The sequence below is a fragment of the Centroberyx gerrardi genome, chromosome 16 (genome assembly GCF_048128805.1).
Source record: "Centroberyx gerrardi isolate f3 chromosome 16, fCenGer3.hap1.cur.20231027, whole genome shotgun sequence".
In the NCBI taxonomy this organism is placed as follows: Eukaryota; Metazoa; Chordata; class Actinopteri; order Beryciformes; family Berycidae; genus Centroberyx; species Centroberyx gerrardi.
In genome coordinates this window covers 23,647,411-23,666,673 of record NC_136012.1, presented here as the reverse complement: position 1 = coordinate 23,666,673, position 19,263 = coordinate 23,647,411, and the positions used below count along the sequence as shown (strand labels likewise).

General features: G+C 40.0%; 1 protein-coding gene across 1 annotated transcript in view; it reads left to right on the top strand.

Annotated features, from left to right (window-relative positions):
* Positions 1-19,263, top strand: part of fstl5 (follistatin-like 5) — a 126,675-nt gene that overhangs the window by 58,810 nt on the left and 48,602 nt on the right. Inside the window, exon 6 of the mRNA XM_078289030.1 lies at positions 4,703-4,823. Coding sequence (XP_078145156.1) covers positions 4,703-4,823 — 121 coding nt within the window. The remainder of the gene's footprint in view (positions 1-4,702; positions 4,824-19,263) is intronic.

Sequence of the window (19,263 nt, the reverse complement as noted above, 5' to 3'; positions counted from 1 at the left end):
TAAAACATCCATCGGACATTTGACTTAAAATGAACCAACCCATCTGTGTACTCAGGTGTTTAAACTAGACATTTTGATGTCTGTCATATTTGTCCCTTTTCCTCCTCTTTACCCTTTCCTCTTGTAGCTGCTGTGCGTGGCGCTAGTTAAATCTTTTGAAAAGCAATATGGGTCACAGGAGTCTTGTGCTCATGGGAGATTGCAGCCTTTGACCGGTGCTGCCAAGAGGCATGGTCGTAAAAAGAGCTTTTTGTGGCTGCCATGTGGAAGGAAGATATTCTGTGCATAACAAATAAATGTCTCCCAGTACCTGAGGATTGATTTAATATAGAATGCATTTGAATGATTGAAAGGGTAAGCAGCCCTTGGTGGTTTTATAACCACGCTGCAGTTTGCTGTCCTTGGGTCAGTTTCCTGCTGATCCAGTTCGATATCCAATCCATCTAGGAGTCACACTAGTTAGTCTTTGTCTGCGCCCTCTCCTCCAACAGGGACCACTCTTTTGATTAATTTGATTTGATTTGATTTTTTGGAGTTCAAAGCATCCTAAGTAATGCCTCTCAAAACTATTGATATTATTTTGCCATATTTTCATATTATTTACATATTTTTACATGCAGAGCAGCGCCCTGTGCCAGCATGGGAGAAGTCAATGCTTAGTGAGTGAAATGCATAATCACCAAACCATGTTGTGCTGTATTTCTTGGAATAATGCTGTCAATATGCTCTGAATATGAATTTGAATATGCCCTTTAAACTTATTGAATATTACTCTAGGCAGATTTTCAAACCTCTTGGTGATGCTCAGAGCCATCTATTCTATTCCAAGCCAAGCTGTACCAGTGGACGCCTCCCCAGGTGTTTGAATGCCACAAGCTGGTCACTAATAATTAACATCCAGATGGAGAAGCTCTTTTCAGGGGTTCCTCAAGGGCTGCTTTTAGCCCTCTTCCCCTTTTTATCCTTGACACATATGGGGATGTTGGCACGTTCCATACAGCACCAACTACACAAGACAAACTCTCAGAGGAAAGAAGAGAAGGGAGCATTACGACTCATGAAATAAAATATCAATGGCTTTTAAGTTGCTCTTAGGTAACAGGGTTTCCACTGGAATCCACAAAGCAAAAGGACAAATGCATGATTCATCTTCTAATAAAAATCCCAACCACGACAAATGTTCAATATTCTCTGCAGTTTGTTTGACTTTACAGATGCATATTGCTGTTGACAGACACACCACAGTGTGTCTGCAAAAATGATGTTGTTCAGAAATGGAGAAAAGAGTGCTAATGTTCTGACTTGATTCGTTTATGACTTGGTTGACTTGTAGCTGTAAAATAAGGTTTTTGGATCTTTGTCAACCCATCATAACTCACAATACAGGTCTGTTTTGCTCCAGTGACTGGAAACATCACAAATGTACACAAACATTTACTGTTGAGCTGCTGCTAGTCCTTGTATCAAAAGCTCACACAATAAATTTCAGAGTGAAATAACTTCATCAATCTAATAAATCATTTTATAAACAAAGCCGGTAATGGGTTGACAGGGTCTCAACAGTGGGGCGCCTGATTGTAATTATGGATTGGGTCTTTTATGTTAGTGTATTAATTGTTCTGACTGCAGCATTTCAGAATATAATTTATGAGTAATTCATTGCTCAGAAAAATACAATTTCCCTTTCTCTCCAGAGGATGTGAACTGTGGTTGATAAAGGTCCAGAGGCAATAATGGTCCAGATCACTAAGATTGCATTGCGAGGGCAATCTGCACATTTTTTGCACCTCAGTTCAGGGCCATAGCAGGACAAAAGTTTGAGTGAAGCCTTATTTTTATTTTTTTACTTTGAAAATCTAACAACACTGGTTTGTACAGAATGTGGGTTTACGGAGAGACATGGAGGGACATTTTTTTTTTTTTTTTCACTTTAATTTTTATTGAGAATTTTTGCTTTACAAAGGTGCAACAACTCAATCAAAATAGAACTAAAACAAGTAAAAAAAAACACATTAAAAAAAAAAAAACACACATGGGAGTCACTTTCAAAGCAATCTGTCCATATTCCATTTTTTTTTCCTCAATCAAGTTTTTTGTTTTGTCGTTGTTCAGTCATAAATATTGTCCATCTCATCCATTTCTCTTTGAACTGAGCTTCCTGTAGCCTTAAGCGGTGTATCATTTTTTCCGTTGTGTAGATATCCTCTACCAGTTGAGTCCATTGTTCTTGTGTAGGGATGTCTATGGAGGGACATTTTTAAACCTAAGTGCTAAAATTCAAAACCGCAGTCAATTGACAGCAGCTTGGCCTTTCTTGTGTTAAAGATGAGCAGTGATGTAGATCTGTCTACAGTAGCTCTGCACTCTAACCCTGCACTGCACCCTTCAAGATCCAATTAATCAATGCATTAGATGTTGACAAAGGTTTGAGGACACTTACACACTATACACAGAAAAATACAGAAGGAAGAAATAAATGTAGGTAGACTGGGAGTAAATAGTTTTACATTGGCAAAAGAAAGTCGAGTCCACATCCAGCAGTGGCCTAGACCAAGGCAAGTCTGAATGAAAATGTAATTGACAAATTGTGGAGCCATTTGCAGTGGGCAGTCAAGTCAGAGAACAGAAGTTATTTGGCCTTACCTTTTTTCCAATCAAAATAACCTAGTTTAAACTCTCTCCTTTTAGAATCACATGGAAAAGATTATATGTAACAATGTTCTCTTCTAAAAACTCAACAACTTTTACTATGAGTGCATATTAAATTTGCTAGATTTTATTTTTACTTAAGTGGATTTTTACACCAGTACTTTTACCTGTACTTAAGTCAAATATGAGCAAAGTAACAGTACTTCTACTTGAGCAGGACATTCTAGTGCTCTTTCCACCACTGACTGTTATGCAGTGGGACAATCATAGTGTAACTGTTAATTGTGATATAGATGTTCTATCTGATTGACCAGGCAATGTCCCATTGCCTCAGTAAATGAAGCGTTAATTTGACACCGGCAGAAGCTGCGTTCTAAACAAACATTACAGCTGTTTTTTTCCATCAATGATGCGTCTCAGTTCATTTAGCTCAAAGTGTTCAGTGAAAGCCAGCAGGCGCGTCCGCCTGTTAGCCCTCTTTTAACGCGGCCAAAATTTCACTCGCCGCTGCAGAAGAGTGACTGCAAGAATTCTAAAGTAACCAGAGGAATGAAAAGTTTGCGTGCGGCGAGTAAGGCCGTGTCATGAAACATTTAAGAAATAGAGTTTAAGCATCAAAGCCTGCGTGATTCAAAGACCACTTATAAATCTCTCAAAGGCCACCTACGTTAACCCGAATCAAAGCCAGCCAGAAGGAGGAACCAAGGCGGCAAGAACATTTTTGAGTTTCAATAAGTTTTGCCCCTGTGAAAAGTGAATTAAGTATTAGAAGTTCACTGTATGCTACAAAGTTGAGATTTAATGACTTTAAACTTTATCTTAAACTTCTTAAGTTTAGTTTTAGTTTTGTTTTAGTTCGGATGCAGATACTGTATGAATTATAAAACACTGGAAGAAGAGAGAGGAAAAAATATGAATTTGTGCAGACAAGATAAAACAAATCAAGATACCAAAGACACACAGGAATTGGATAACAGTGATTCTATTGTACAAGCCACAGTTTTGTATTTGTAATATTTCCAGGATAGACACTAAAGATATGCCATTATCGGTGACTCCTAAAGTTTGGGTAAGTCCTCTGGGAAAGGAAATGCACTGATCCAAGGAATGAGACATGATGCAGAAAGCTGTCCCATGTGATCAGCTTTCTGACAGCTGATCTAGTGTGATGGATGTTTAACTGCCAGGGCCATGTAGAGGGTGTTGCGACGGATCATGTTTCAGCAGAATGATGATAAAGGCTGCACAGTGTTTGTGGCCTTTTCAACATTTATTGTGACAAAGTTCTTGCGGCAATAAATGGAGAACAGGCAGCGAGTACTGTGTGGGTTTTACCAACTTTCTTCTGCTTCTGCTTCAACTTAGAACTAAGTTCTAAATCATACAAAGTATAACAACATGGTCTCCTTTGAAAAAGTGTTACAAATAAAGTTTGCTATTATGATATTTTTATTAGCTTGGTTCAATCACTTCTGCAGTACGGTTCAAGCAGAGACTTTTGCCGCTTCTGAGAATGAGTTACTCCCTTCTACTGAGAAAGAGATGTTTCTTTTCATGCAGCACTCAAAGTGAAAACACTGGCATACAGTTTTGAAGAATAATTGGCATTTTATATTGTTTTATTCATTACAGTACAAAATTTATCTTAGATTTGTTTTTTCTTTATGGTTTGGAGTCATCAGCGCAAGTCTTTGCTTCATTATAGTTTTGTTGTTTTGCTTCTTTCGTTTGACAGCTCTTTGGCAAGCGCTCTACAAATCTAGTTATTATCGTTATCATTATTATTACCCTGCTTGAAGACATGTACAAATTTGCTTGAGCACACATGTCAGGATGATGAAAAGAAACGGCAAACATACAAGCAATTTGTATTCTGCTGCTTCCACATGTACAGTACTTCACAAGTCGCCTGTGTACCATCTTCACCATCTAGCAGTATTGGCCTTTAGTATACAAACCCTCAAGTGACACAAAATCAGCCAAGTGAGGAAAATTAAATGCAGTCATAACAAAAAATCGTATGACTGAACATTTATGCATTCTCACATTGAAGGTTATCAAGCAAGAAGGCCTGTCGAAGGACACCTCCGAGTGCAGCCTGTTTGACCTCCTGAAGTACAGCGATGTCAATGACGACGAGCACCTGACAAAAGAGGAGTTCTACACGGCTTTCGGTGAGTTTGAAGTTTGTTTTAGAAGCAGAAGGCTTTGTGTCACGGGAAACATCCTGCCGTAGTGTAAAACTACTAAACACTGTAAAAAAGAGTGAACTGCACTACTAAAGAGTTTAGACCTTGAGTTTTTATGTATTATGTTCTTGCCCGCATTTCACATTTACATGGATACGGACAAAGGAGTTGCCACTTTCTATTCATTCTCTAGGGTCAATGAATATCTTTTGTATCTCCTGGTGTGGTTTATTTTGATTAAACACCGTGATGAAGGTGTCCACATAATTTGTTCAACAGTTCATTAGAATTTAATTTGAACAGTAATGTCACATGAGATGAAACTGCAACAAAAACTAAATCTGTTCATGTTCATGACAGGATTCATTTATATATATATAATCCTTACATTCTGTTGATGCTTCTGTTGTAGAAAATGCCCATGCTCCTCTCCCTCCAGCTTATGTTTTAATAGCATAAAGTGTAGGCCATCTCTGCCATAAACGTGTGAACCTTATGGGCTCCATAAAAATAAATGACGTCTAATTAAGTTTGGATTGCATATAACTTTGAAATCTGGAGAGCAACTCACTTAATCGTAACATCTGAACTCTCAATCTGTTGCATTTCTTCGAAAACATGGGCTATTACAAGTTACGATGATGGTAAACTTGGCATAGTGTTATTTGACTTTGATATCTGTCCAAAGGTTTATTCATTGAGAACTCAAGATTGTTGCCAACTGTGTTGTAGGTTGTGAAAAGTTTGGTCTACGGAGGATAGACGGATAAACAAGGGTTTCACTATGGTGTCTGTGCCAAATGAACCAGGTCATGAGGCAAATACTGAGATAGCTTCAAACCAAATCCCAATTCATTTGGCAACATAATGATGACAGGTGCTCTGCCCTATCTCAGTAACACTAACACATGCGCGCCAGTTTCCTCCTTTTGTTTCCTCCTCTTGCTCTCTTTCATGATTCCTCCCTGTCTGACATTTTCAGTCAGCTCAATATCCTCTGACAGAATATCCTCTGACATTTGGCTGGCTTGACACATCTAGCAATGGGGGAGAATTCATAATCAACCTCCATCTCATCAACCCTTTGTATATAAAGCATTTCTGAGCAGACAAAGGAAAAAAACGTCACGAGAGCAAATGGCAAAGTGGAGGAGTCTCGTCTTGTCTGCTATTCTCCACATCAGGCGTGAATGTGTGGGAGCAAACCCCTTCTGGCAAGTCACAGCAAGAAAGGAACCCCAGCCAATCTGTGGAGAGCTGCGTTTCCTTGAAGAGTTGAGTTGCACTAACTCCAGCTACTTCCTCCTCAGTTTTCAGGTCTTTTTTTCCAGCTCCTTCAAGCTTAACTTCTCACAAGGAAATGGGATATTTTCTGTGACTAAATCTCTCCCCCTGTGACAGAGTTTCTTTTAACCTGTCTGAGTCTCTCTCTTTTTACCTTTTCATCCTTTAGCTTTATTTGCGACTTCTGAATACTTATTACTTATTCTTAGTACTTATTCTTTAGCAAGAATGGAGAGCCGACCAAATAAATAAATGACTGTGAATGCATAAGCCATTTCATTAAATTTGATGAATTCCTGTGGCTGGTGTATTCAGCGACTGCATTTCTAAGGGATTCAACCAAGCAATGTGTGTTTGATATGACTTCAGTAGTTTTTATATCTCTCTGTCAACAACTCAGCTTGACTCAACAATATCGTGCACAGTATTGGGGCGCTTAAATATATTTTTGCCTCTTTTCCCCCAAAGCTGAATTCAGATAAGAGTGTTTTACACACTTGGAGGCCAGTGTAGTTCTCTGCTGGAGTCTTCTTGACAGTTTATTCATTGCTAAAGCTACTTCACATTTCCAATTGCTTATGTGCTTGAAAGATATGCCCTCACTGTGACAGTTGAAAAAGAATAGCTGATAATGGGGTCACAAATACAGTCCTACGGCCCTTGCGACTACCAAATGCATTGTGCATTTCATTTCAATTCAAGTCAGTTCAGTAGAACCTTATTCATCTGACATGGGGCAATTATGTGCGCATGGGGTAAAAGAGCTGAACCATTAAAAACAGCAAGACATGGATTCATCAAAACATCATCACATCAAGTAAACCTACACAGAGCAGGTTTTGACTGTTGATAATTTAGAAACAATTTATTATACAACAATTTTGATAGCATAGTATAATGGCTGTAGAAAAATGAGATCATCAATGACACCAGCTTTAAAGTGTGCAGGGAGAGGTCAGAAGGTGAATGTTTGGCTTAGCAAATTTGTCCAGTATTACAACGCTTCATTTGGATAGTCTGATGTTAACGCTCAACTATCAGGTGACAAATAGTAGATGTTCAACAAAGTGTCACTTGTCTGTTTGGTGCATCTCTACAGACTATGTAACCCCAACCCTGATCCCATTTTTAGAGATAACCCCAACCCTAACTTGACCCTATTTCTAACATTAACCCCGTCCCAAAGGTTAACCCTAGCACAGACATTTAATATTCACACAATTATGAGTATCACTTGAAACGCAGTCGACTTTTTGGTGACACATTATCATCACTTGATAGGATGTTGAGTATCAGCATTGGACTATCCAAATAAAGTGTGACCTGACGAATGACACTTTATTGATCCCTTTAAGAAAATTCTCTTTTCACTTAATCCACTCCAGGGAGGTCAGAGCACAGAGGGAGCTAGAGAACGAGCTGGTAGGGATTCAGTGTCTTGCTCAAAGACACTTCAGCAGGGTGGATGCTGGCCAACATGGGACTTGAACCCTGGTCATCCAGTCGAGTAACCACCAGGCCGTATATGAACCTAATATGCGCCTTGCCCTTACATCCATAACACAAACATTATTTACAAGATTTGCGTCAGGAAAAAGCTGTTCATTGTAAAAGCCATTAGTTTTTATTATGTAATTGGATTGACTTAAAACCATTCAGCTTTACTGCGTATTCTAAACCTGCTCTGATTTGTTAGTGTTGGTATTCTTCCACATACAGACCACAGTTATAGCTATACATCTATTTATCTGACTTGACCAGAGCACAGCTGTTCACATAATAAGATTGCAGACATCTTATATAATTTAACTGCAGTCATAGGATTGAATAGGCATATTGCAAATGTGATTTACAGGATTGGCGTTGGCAGAAACTGTACACTGTAAAAACAAGCCATTCGTTCATAAATCATGTGCTATCTGACTTCACTGGTGTTTTAAATCAATTTTATTTTTTAGTGTTTTTTATTTCAGATTTCTTTTTATCTGACTTGTCCAGTGTTTAGACTTAAACAGAATGCAAAAAATCCCAACTTCAAAATCAGAATAACTTTATTTGACAATGAATAAATGCTCAGTAATTTATCTTGGTGACACTGAAGGAGCACATCGACAACATACATGTACATCCATACTGTAAAACCAGGCACTAGAGCAACGGGACATACAATAGACAGCAGAATATACATATGACTTATACATAGATTAAAAAAAAGCATTCTATTTGTGCATTCAGGCAGTATGGCATGCAATAGGTTGCAGCCATAGTTGAGCGAACAGCAGTTCAATGGAGCAACATGCCATGAGATAGTGGCACTGAACAGGACAGAAATGCATAGAATAAATTGTGAGCCTTGTGGAGCATGGTCATAGTTCCTGAGGCGAAAGTTCATTGCAGAGTTATAGTTTTTCAGTTCATAGCCAGCATAATCTCTGAAAGGCGGCTATAAAAATCTATGCAAATACCTTAAGCACTGTCGTAAACTGAGCACCGCCATAAAGTAAATCCGTTGATCCAGTGTGTCCGGGATTATGGTGCAGTTTTGAAACGAACAGCAGTAAATGCAGAATGACTCCCCATGAAAACGGCACCTGTCCGACTACTCTGCTAATAAGGACCCTTGCACACCTTTGTGGAATATTCAAAGCATGGCAGCGTTGTTTGTCAGGACTGGAGATAAGACTTTAATGTCCATGCATTATTCATTCCTTCCTTGCATAGACTAGAAGGGGGGTGGGAATCAATTTGCTTCAGCTAGCAGTAAGGAAACTGTCTGGCAGAAGTGATGTCTTTTAATTAGATGATGTTACAGATATGAATGATGTCTGCCACGCTACCGATAGTCAGCCCATTGTCATCCTTGAATAATTTGGTGAGTGATGGCCCAGTGCATCATGGGTAGTCAGATAAGGTGTCATCTATCATAAAAACTCTCATTAACCCCTGGTTGGGGAATGTTGCAGTACAGTGAAGCTGATGGCACTATCTGATTGTGCTGCCTATCAGACAATAACATCAACAACATGCAGTATCAAGACAGAGATCTGTAGCACTGGTAACAACTATATAACAGATTGAAAGTCAGGAAACCTGCTATAGTAGGTACAGCAGTGACCCGTACTGCGCTCTATTACATACAATAGTTTGGTAGGTAAACTACAATATTTGTAGTGTGCTGCACCATGTACAGCAGTTATCATATATGGGCTACACTGTTGTACATACAGTAGTCACCAAATATGTGCTTTATACACTACCAGTCAAATGTTTGGACACACCTGGTTGAATGTACTATGTTTTTCATTATCTAAAAGCCATTTTGATCTAAAGGCTTATGCTTAAATGCTTGAAATTTGTTTTTAGATTTAGATTTTAGAAGTTGATGCCTATATATGAATTTCATTCCAAAGCAAAGGCAAAGACTTTGGAAAGAAAGGGTGGCTACTAAGAATGTAAAATATAAAATAGTTTTGTTTAACACGTTTTTGGTCGCTGCATAATTCCATTTGAGTTATTTCATAGTTTTGATGTCTTTACTACTATTTTAAAATGTGAAAAACAGTAAAAATAAATAAAAACATGTGTGTCCAAACTTTTGACTATACGTCTATATGTTAAACCTATGCACTGACCCTCTAGTAGGCACAATAGTTGCCCTGTACTGTACTGTATGTACTGCACTCTAACAGAAAACAATAGTTACCCAACAGTGGTAGCCATCTTTGACATCTCTCTACATGCTGTCATCTAGCATCTATTCTGCTTTAGTACTGCAGAAAATACTTTCCTGCATGTTACACAGTACAACCAAATAAGTGGCTGTAAGGATGCTGTAAAATGTTATACTTTTACAGTGGCTACATCTGTATATTGAAGCACTACTGTAGATGTACTACACAGTAATGAGTACAGTACTTACCCTCCTTTTCTTAGTTGTCTTATATGCAAAGTGTAACTGTACAGTATGTAAAGTGTCGAGCATGTAAAGTGTATCTATACAGTACACATAATGTGCCCTAGTAGGTACAGTAATTACCCTACATGTACTTTTCTAATAAGAACAGTTGTTACTCTGTGTACTGCACTGTAGCTGTTGTTTATCAGAGGGCGAGGTATTGATCTGAACTTTGACCCCCCCTGACAGATCACACAGCCAGGTGATACAGCACTTTGATTTCTGCTGAGGCTGGAAGCCCTGGACTGCACATTAGGTTCCTGAGGGACTGGTGGGAAACTAAGATAGATTGAATTGTGATCCAATCATATTTTTTTGTCGTAGATGTGTGCCTTATGCAGATGGAATGAGATGAAAGTCTTTGGTTTTTACCGATAGGGTTTTTTGAAGTCCGAGACCAATATTTTTGTGTTGAAGCTGTTGATAGCTGATATTTTGATATTCAATATTTTTTACATATTTCCATTTTCATGGAAAAAAATTGCAAGTGTTAGGTGTTGCCCCCCAGAATTGTATTCTTGTGGAAAAGCCTCTGAATCAGCATTTATGTGACACTAAAACTCTCCACTGGAACCAAGACTGATGCTATTCTTTTAGTATTAACAGCTCTTTAAGGCAGGATAACCCACCACACCTATTCAATGGCAGGGAAACCCGGGGATAGATTACTACCATTAAATGAAGAATTAAATTACCAATAAAACCATTATTGAATAAATAAAGACATAAAAACTGGTTTAATGTAGTTCTAGTCAGGGAGGAACGTCCATTATATCGGTCCTTGACTGTCCGATATCCGATGTTATTGGCCTAGTATATATCAGCAAACCCATATATCAGTCTAACTCTAGTTTAATGTGTTCCTTTTTTTTTTTTTCTCCGTTGTGGATGTCCAGTAGCGATTCTCCTTATACTTTCAATGTTTCCCATAATGTGAATATATAACATTTTCCACATCAAGAGTGAAAAGCAGGTCCTAAGATATGGTCCTGGTCATTATAAAAAGCAAACTCCAATCTTGCGGGTTTCCAAGGTTCCCCTAATCCCTGGATCTGCAGGAGGTTTGCCGAGCCCGAAAATGAGTTGACTTACACTCTCCACACTTCTGCACAGATCATAATTAGACATCCAAACCAACAGCCTGGTCTCCTCCAGGGAAGGCTACTTCCATTAAGGCAAGTTTGCTGTTATTCAGCGCTCATGGCACAGCGACAATTAATGGATACTCAGGCTTTCACTTGTCAAAACCCCTGCTGAGCATTCCGCTCACAGGCTTCAAGAAGTGGTGTTAAAATGGTTTCATAATACATGGTTCATTTTCCAACGTGTGATTTTTCTACCCGCAGAATGTATTAGTGAGATTTAAAAGAACTTGAATCTCTTTTTTCATTCTGAGTGATCCTCAATTGAAGCACAAGTACAATGGCCAATTTAGTCTCGACAATTCCCATGGGAGGATTGTTCCTCCCTCTTGAACTTAAACTCATTATGGCAAATTGTATTTTGTGACTAACTCAAAGGCGATGTATATCTTTTTATATTGCTTTCTTCTCTTACAACACAGACAATGCACACATAGTTTTTGATATTCTTGTTTGGAATAGAAAGTAGTATTCCATTATGGAAGTTCATTATCATTTTATCAAAGTCATGAGAAGGATGAGTCAGTCCTGTTTGCCTGGATCAGCTAACTGAGATATTAATTTATGCTGGATAAAACTAAATCACTTTACAATTTACCACAATTCAGTGAATATTCCAAATTATGAATACTATTGTAGTTAGGGTTAGGGCTGCTGTGAATATTGGTGAGGATCTGGGTTTGTCTAAATTTTGGTTACTGTAGGGTTAGAGTTAAATATTGTGGCCCTTGTATATTTATACTGAGTGTAGCACAGTAAATGAATCCCCCCAGCAAGTCTTAGATGCTGTAGTAGAGAAAATGGCTTGATCAAGGAACACGCAAATAGTAAACATGTTGTCCCCCACCAGTGATGTAGTTTCACCCTTGGGTCAGTCAGTGATTGCTGAGTGTACTTGAAATATGAGTGAAATTGTATAAGCATTTTGGTATGGGACAATGAAAGGACAGATTGACCATATATTTCTGTTGCCTACTCTCCTCAGAATTAGGCTTACAAGTTATATCTTGAAATGTAGTAACTGTAATTGTCCTGTTTTTACTCAATACAGTACAAAATATAAGAACTACAGTACGCAATAAATACAATCCGTACATTACACAATGTACACTACAATACAATTTATAATACAATATACAATATAACATACAACACCAGGAGCGTGAGTGTTATGAATAATATAAATGCTAAATGATAAGTGATATATGGTATTGCACAGTAGGTAAGTGGTAATATGATATAAGTAGTCAACACTGACGGCACAGTGGTAGTGCAGTGATGACTGCAATAACAGTAGAACAGTCCAACAACTGTACAATAACTACAGTGTCTTGTGGTTAGAGGTTTGCCCAAAAAATCTCCATTGACTCTCACTTAAACACATCAACCCAGTCTGATGTCTCCAAGTGTGTAGTGTGTGTAGACTATTATGTTACCTATGATAACTTTAACTGTATTGCTTTACCACTGAGTCCCCATTCATTGTCCCCCACATTGTATGATAACTTTAACTGTATGACCTGCTTTACCACTGAGTCCCCATTCATTGTCACTGCCGTCCCCTAGCGGCACAAAGTCAATGTTACAGTGTGACTAACAAACTAACGAACGAACGAACTAACGGACGGAGACCGAGCCATAGTCCCCCCTTTGGTGGGGGACAACTAATAATGTTAACTAGACAAATGGGCCATCCTGCCTAGTGGTTCTCATATCTATGGATGGTCATTCATTAGAAGAAATTGTGTATGTGGTACACTGAAGTTGTTATATTTGACATGTGTAGAACATGTCAGCGTCCTGTATGTCTGCACATAAACCTAATAAGAAACTATAAGTTTTATTTATATAGCACTTTGTAAAACAGTGTTACAAAGTGCTTTTCAAAAACATTAAAATAAAATTTTCTGCAACATTTTAATATAAATAAATGTCCATTTTGCTATACTTTCTATCGCCAAACACAACAGAGAATAATCAACCTATATCCAGTTCATGAAAGCTTTTAAATTTGCTGTTCTAAACACCCGGTGTCTGGTAGGTCTTTCCTCTGCTGCACAGGAAGTGATGCGTTCCACGTTTCTGGCAGCAGCAACAGCGGTTTGTTTGGAATAAACAGAAGGAGAACTGGATTGTTAGCATGAGCAGCGATAGCCACCATGGCTGAACAGACAAAGAAAAGAGCGCCACCTGCAGGAACTCAAACTGCATCAACAGAAAATCCAAGGAAAAAGACATCACAGTCCCGCTCACACTGTTTGATTGACAGGTGATCTGTGGGAAGAAACACCACAGCAACAAAGGTGTCACCAGAAACAAAAAACATGGATCTCGTAAGATTTAAAACTTTAAAAATGATACATCCAAAGATAATAAGATAAACAACTAAAATGGCAGGCATGAATTAACAACAGGGTGACAGACGAATAAATCAGGCAAAGGAGGAAGCCTCTCCAAGAGTGTATCTTAGCCCCTTGTGTTCAGGCTGAGAGCGGTTCAAAGTGCTTCTCTAGCTGTCAGGATTGCTTAGCTTTTCAGTGTAAACAACTTGCTGCATTCCTCCGTTGCTCTCCACATTTAACATCTCTTGTCAACCAGTTGGAGGTGTTGGTGTGCACCATTTGCTGTAGTGAGGTGCACAGCTATTCAAGTGTGTTGTGATGTTGAGCAGTACGACATTATTAGAATCCCCCAACCCCCTCGGAGTTAGAGAGTGTTTAGTTACACACACACACACACACACACACACACACACACATACACGGCTGTGCGCTTGGGGTTTCATCAGGTAAAGTCGATAGACGCACAAACCAAACAAACTTCTTTCTCAACACCCACACATACACACACATAAGCATGCATTTGTCCATAGACTCCAATGTATGCATCTGCACACACACACATGCACATGCACACACATACATAAAATCTGGACATACACACACATACTCATATACTGTAAATAAATAAATACATGCATATGTCTGTACCTATACACACATGACTACACACGCACACACACACACACACGTACAGACACGCCCCCACTCAAACCTACATTTAAACACACACGTACAGTACATACACAGACACACGCTCATACACTCATACATTGGCACATACACACACCCACACAAAAACACCCAAACAGGCTGTGATATTACTCACAATAGAAACCACAAACAGATACAGACTAGGCCTCACTTTAAACAAAATTTTCAAAAGAAATGACGCAGTCTGATAAGAGCCAGGAACGGGGTTATGTGTGTAAAAAGATGGCACCGTCAAAGCATGGCCTCTCTTATGCTATAGCTTAAGTGCTCTGTGATTTACTCATTGCAGTGAGATAGGGGAATTTTTCATTAGTTGTTTTCCACAAGGTAGCTGTGATAAAATTAGTCCAATTAGAGCTCCTCTTAGGCTGTGTTGCATACTAATGCACGGCCGTCCCTCAGGATCGCTCCCAACAGCTGCTCTGGAAGCAGACTTGAGGCAGATCAGCCAGAGGTAATGCACTCACCAAGACCATTTGTTAATGTTTTACAGCCATCTTCATGTATATAACCTTTGGGGGAGAGGAGAGGGGTAATTATTATCCTCTTGCCCCTTTGACTAATTTCTGCAATTTCTACATTTCTAGGCTTATAACGACCATAAACACAATTTGTTATTCCTATAATCTTGGACAGGTTAGTGCTTAGTCTAGCAAAAGGACAAATCTTTTCCAAAACGAGGATCAGACTGGAGTTGTTGGGTTGACACTGAACAAGAGACTGACATTGTGGTCACTGTAACTGTGCCCAGGGTTTTTTCCTTGGTTTAGAACTGTTCACACCACTATAAAATAAATATTATTTAAGGATAAAAGGGATCCATGTCAAAGGTGGCTCTGCACTCAAAAGGATGCCAAAATTCCTAGACTAAAATGCAAAAATAACTACTTTCATTGGGAAAATGAAGGGAGTACAGATGCTTCAGCGCTCAAGCTATTCTCTGTCTCAGTCAAACATTCACCGAGTCCACCGAGTCAGTCGTCTACGGTATCACAAAGACAAACTCAGTTCTCAGTAGTCTTGCTTTGGGAGAGAGTTTGCACACATCAGCTCAACCATCCAAGATCAGAGAATAGTCACATGAATGTGTATTCTGTGTTTTTTTTGGGGTGGTTTTCCCCTTTGAGTCTCTATGAGTATGGGTTGTGAATACCCAACATCAGGGAAAATGCTTTTATCTCCACTTCAAAATGTCAACCTCAAAGCAATTGGGGGTACACAACCATTCAGGCTCAGTAATATTGAACATCATTGAGAGAGAGAGAGGGAGTGTTAGAGAGAAATGAGAGACCTGGTGAAGAGAGACGGAGAGAGAGAGAGAGCATGTGTTTGAGAAGGAGAGTGATAGAGCGTGGTAGAGAATGGAGCAAGGGGGTTGGCTAAGCAACCTTGGTGCAATTTGTCTTCATGCAGCCGGCCCATTGCAACGTCCTGCAGGCCCAGGCTATTTTCCCTGACAAGCTCGTTGCTTCCAGTGCAATAGGTGATTTACCTCTTGCCGTGGCACTGACCAACATCCCATTCTGGGAGCAGTGCAGAGTAAATCAAAAGTCTGGACTTCACCGTTAATCACTAATTACAGGCTGGACGGTGAAGGTTGATCCTTCCCAGGGGGCTGAGCCCCACAAGCCTCAAATCAGACCAAAAAGAGGAGCCAAGGCCACTTCCTCCTCTGATAAATCTCCCACAGAGGAGGTGGTGGACTCAAAGCATTGAGTCTGCTCCAACAGCCCAGCTTCCCATCTCTCAGGAGATTCTCATTCAGGTCGCATACTGGCCCGCCCTCCCTTCCTCCCTCCCTTCCTCCCTCCAATAGCTAAAGCCATGATGGAGCCTGCCTGTCTGCCCACTTTCTTCTTTAAACTCTCCCTATAACTTCACACATTTTCTATCCCCCCAGGGATCGCCGGCAAATCGAGTTTGTTGCTTGCAGCGTATTCCAAAAGCATTAAGATACAAGGGGGCTGTAATTGAATGGTTAGGGAGGACGTTATTGAAGGAGATTTTTGTCAGCAAACCCCCACCACCACCTCAACACCACAAAGAGTGCCAAGTGGCTGCGCGGTGTGTTGATCTGGTGGCTATGATGCCATCAGTGTCAGGGGAGGAGGAGGAGGATCATGGGTTTTCCATGCGTGGCTGATGGAAAACACTTTGCTTAATTTGTCGTTTTCTGCATCAAGGGTCTTTTAATGTAATTTATTTTCCTTACGCGGTAGTTATGCATTTTATTCTTATACTACTTTCTCAAGTTTTGTTGTCATTTCTGTGTTCCAATTTTTTTTTGCTTGCCATCTTGATTAGTTTGCATTTACTTTTTTGTTTTGTTTCTTTTCTGTTTTTTATTTTGTTTATTTATTTGGTAGTTTTTTTGATAGATACAGTGCAGTTAACATAATTACACTCCACAAATGAAATATAAAAGATGTATGCACATGGAGTTTGTAGATACTATGGAGTTTGTCTCTAGCTGGACTTCTAAATAGACTACACTTACACTTAGTCCACAATTAGAAATACAGGGGGTAATTGCTGCTTTTCTATTAGGGTTGGGTTATGTTACTAGCAGCGAACACAATGGTTGGGTTGATTTTACAGTATTAGGACAACTAGTGCAGTGCCTGTTCAAAATGTGCCTGTCCGGAACGGGCCGATTGCTGCTTGCAGCTTTCTCGACCGCTCATGCCCGTACCGCTTGAGCCCCGCTGCTGCACAGAGCACTGTACGCTTGTTTATTCAAAGTTTAGTAATATTGAACGTGTCGCGTGTCCAAATTGCACCAAATCCGACACTGCACGTCCTTGGGTCCCCAGCAATACACCCGCCAAGTGTGAAGTTGATCGGACAAACGGTTCTCGAGATATGCGACGGACACACACACACTCACTCACAGACAGAGATTCCTCGCTTTATAGTTAGATGTAGAAGCTAGAACTTACAAGGGCAATTCATTAAGACAGAAACCTCCTATTTAAATCTGCACTAAGCAACTTTGCATGTTGGCGGCTCCAAATGCAAGCAATTTTTTTTCCAAATACAAAAATTTGAACGTCAATACTCAGAAATCATGTAAGGTGTCGTCAGTAAACTACACACAGCACACTCATGTTTACCAACCCGGCCAGTCTGTGATGGTTTATACCAAAGGAAACCGAAGAGACAAGAGAGGAAAGGATCTAATGTTGGTGAGTCAGGCTTTCTCTGGATGAAGCACTCACTCACTGCTGTTTAGAAGACAGTTTGGATTTCAGCTCTTAAGTTTCAATTCATCACCTCCTGTGGCCTGAGGAATGTACATATCCGACACCAGAATTTAATTTGGGCAAATGGGGCGAATCTATTGTGTCTCAATTGGTGGGGATGAGACGCTCTCCTCTATTGCAGCCTCACTTTGTGATTAGGCTGAGAAGAAGGCGGTTGTACTTTTACAAAAAAATCTTGCCTCATCCATCTTTAAATTATGAAGGTGAGCTTCATGTCTTTGTTGTTTTTGAGATTTGCTTCATTATCACTAAACTTTGTGAGCTAAAGACAATTGCATATCTGTAAGCAATGAAACAACCATTTCACGGAGAGAAATTCTTTTGAACATAGCTAAGCTCCACTTGAAGACAACAAGGAAGATGCATTGTAGCCTCATTAGTTAAAATTAAGTTTTAATGAGGCTCTGTAGAAATAGGATGTTGTCGTTCTCCAGCCTTTTCCATTGTAATTCTATGCAGTCTCTCTCTCCTTAAAGTTTAACTCCCTCTTCTTACCCCATCTGACTGCTGTTGTCTGATGTCTTTGTCACATACAAACAGCACTTAACTGATCAAACACGTCCCACTAAATGATTTTTGTCATATTATAATGTCCGCTGGGCAAATGTTTCAATTGCCTTGAAATTGGTTATTGTGTTTCATGTACCATTTAAACCCTCTCTGTTCCCTTCATTCTTTCAAGATCAATAGAAGTGACAGGTTAGGATCATGACAAGAGGAATTTCCCTCTGTGCGGGCCGCCAAACGACGTTTTATCGTCAGCCAATGAAAGAGACTGGCTAATGAATTAGCAGATGTTTGCTTTTTTGGAAGTGAAAGACTGATCCGTTCACTAGTGGATGGTTGAGCCTACTAATGCATGTCTGCATGTGTGTGTGTTGGGGGTTGAGGGTGTTATCACAAAGCGTTTCAAATGGGAATGTCATGAAGGGCAAGAAGACAAAAGAGTACATACATACATGCATGCATACATACCGTATTTCCTCTAATATTGGCCCGGGCCTTTATTTACCTCAACTGCAGAGGGTACCAGGCCTTTATTGGAAGCAGGCTTATATTAGAGACAGGCCTTTATTTCTAATTCCCTCTGTTTGATAAGTATATTTGCTCATATTTTAGTACGAAGCTTCCTTGTTTTCTGATCTGCTTCTGTTGGGGTACGTTAGGTAGACGTTTTTTTGTTACTGCAATGCATTACGATAATTACGGTAATCGACGACGGCATGCTCCAGAGACTTCCGCCGGCCGAGCCATCTTGTGGCACTTGTACGTTACTACAAACTACAGTTACAAACAGGCACCAGGAGTTTACCGGTATCCACCGTTGTTTGCATGTAAGCTGAAGCTAACTGAAGCTAACTGAAGCTAACTGAAGCTGGGCGCCGATGTGTTCCCGGTGATCCGGCCGAGATTTCGGCGGGGGTCCTGATGCTGATGCGTCACCGGGCGTCCGGGGCTTGGACCGGGAGGATCAATGCGGCCGTGGGCGCGGTGGAGAGGACAGCGGCGGAGAGAGGAGACGGACACGGTCCAGCCATACACTAGGTTTTGACCTAGTCTTTTTCCTTTGTTTTTTCCCCCGGCCTGTATTTGAGGCCGGCCTTTATTTGTTCGTGTCGACGACGGCCCCGGCCATTATCGGAGACCCGGCTTTTAATTGACTACAGGCCACTATTAGAGGAAATACGGTACTTATATAAAAAAAAAAGTCTCCTAAAAAAAGTCATG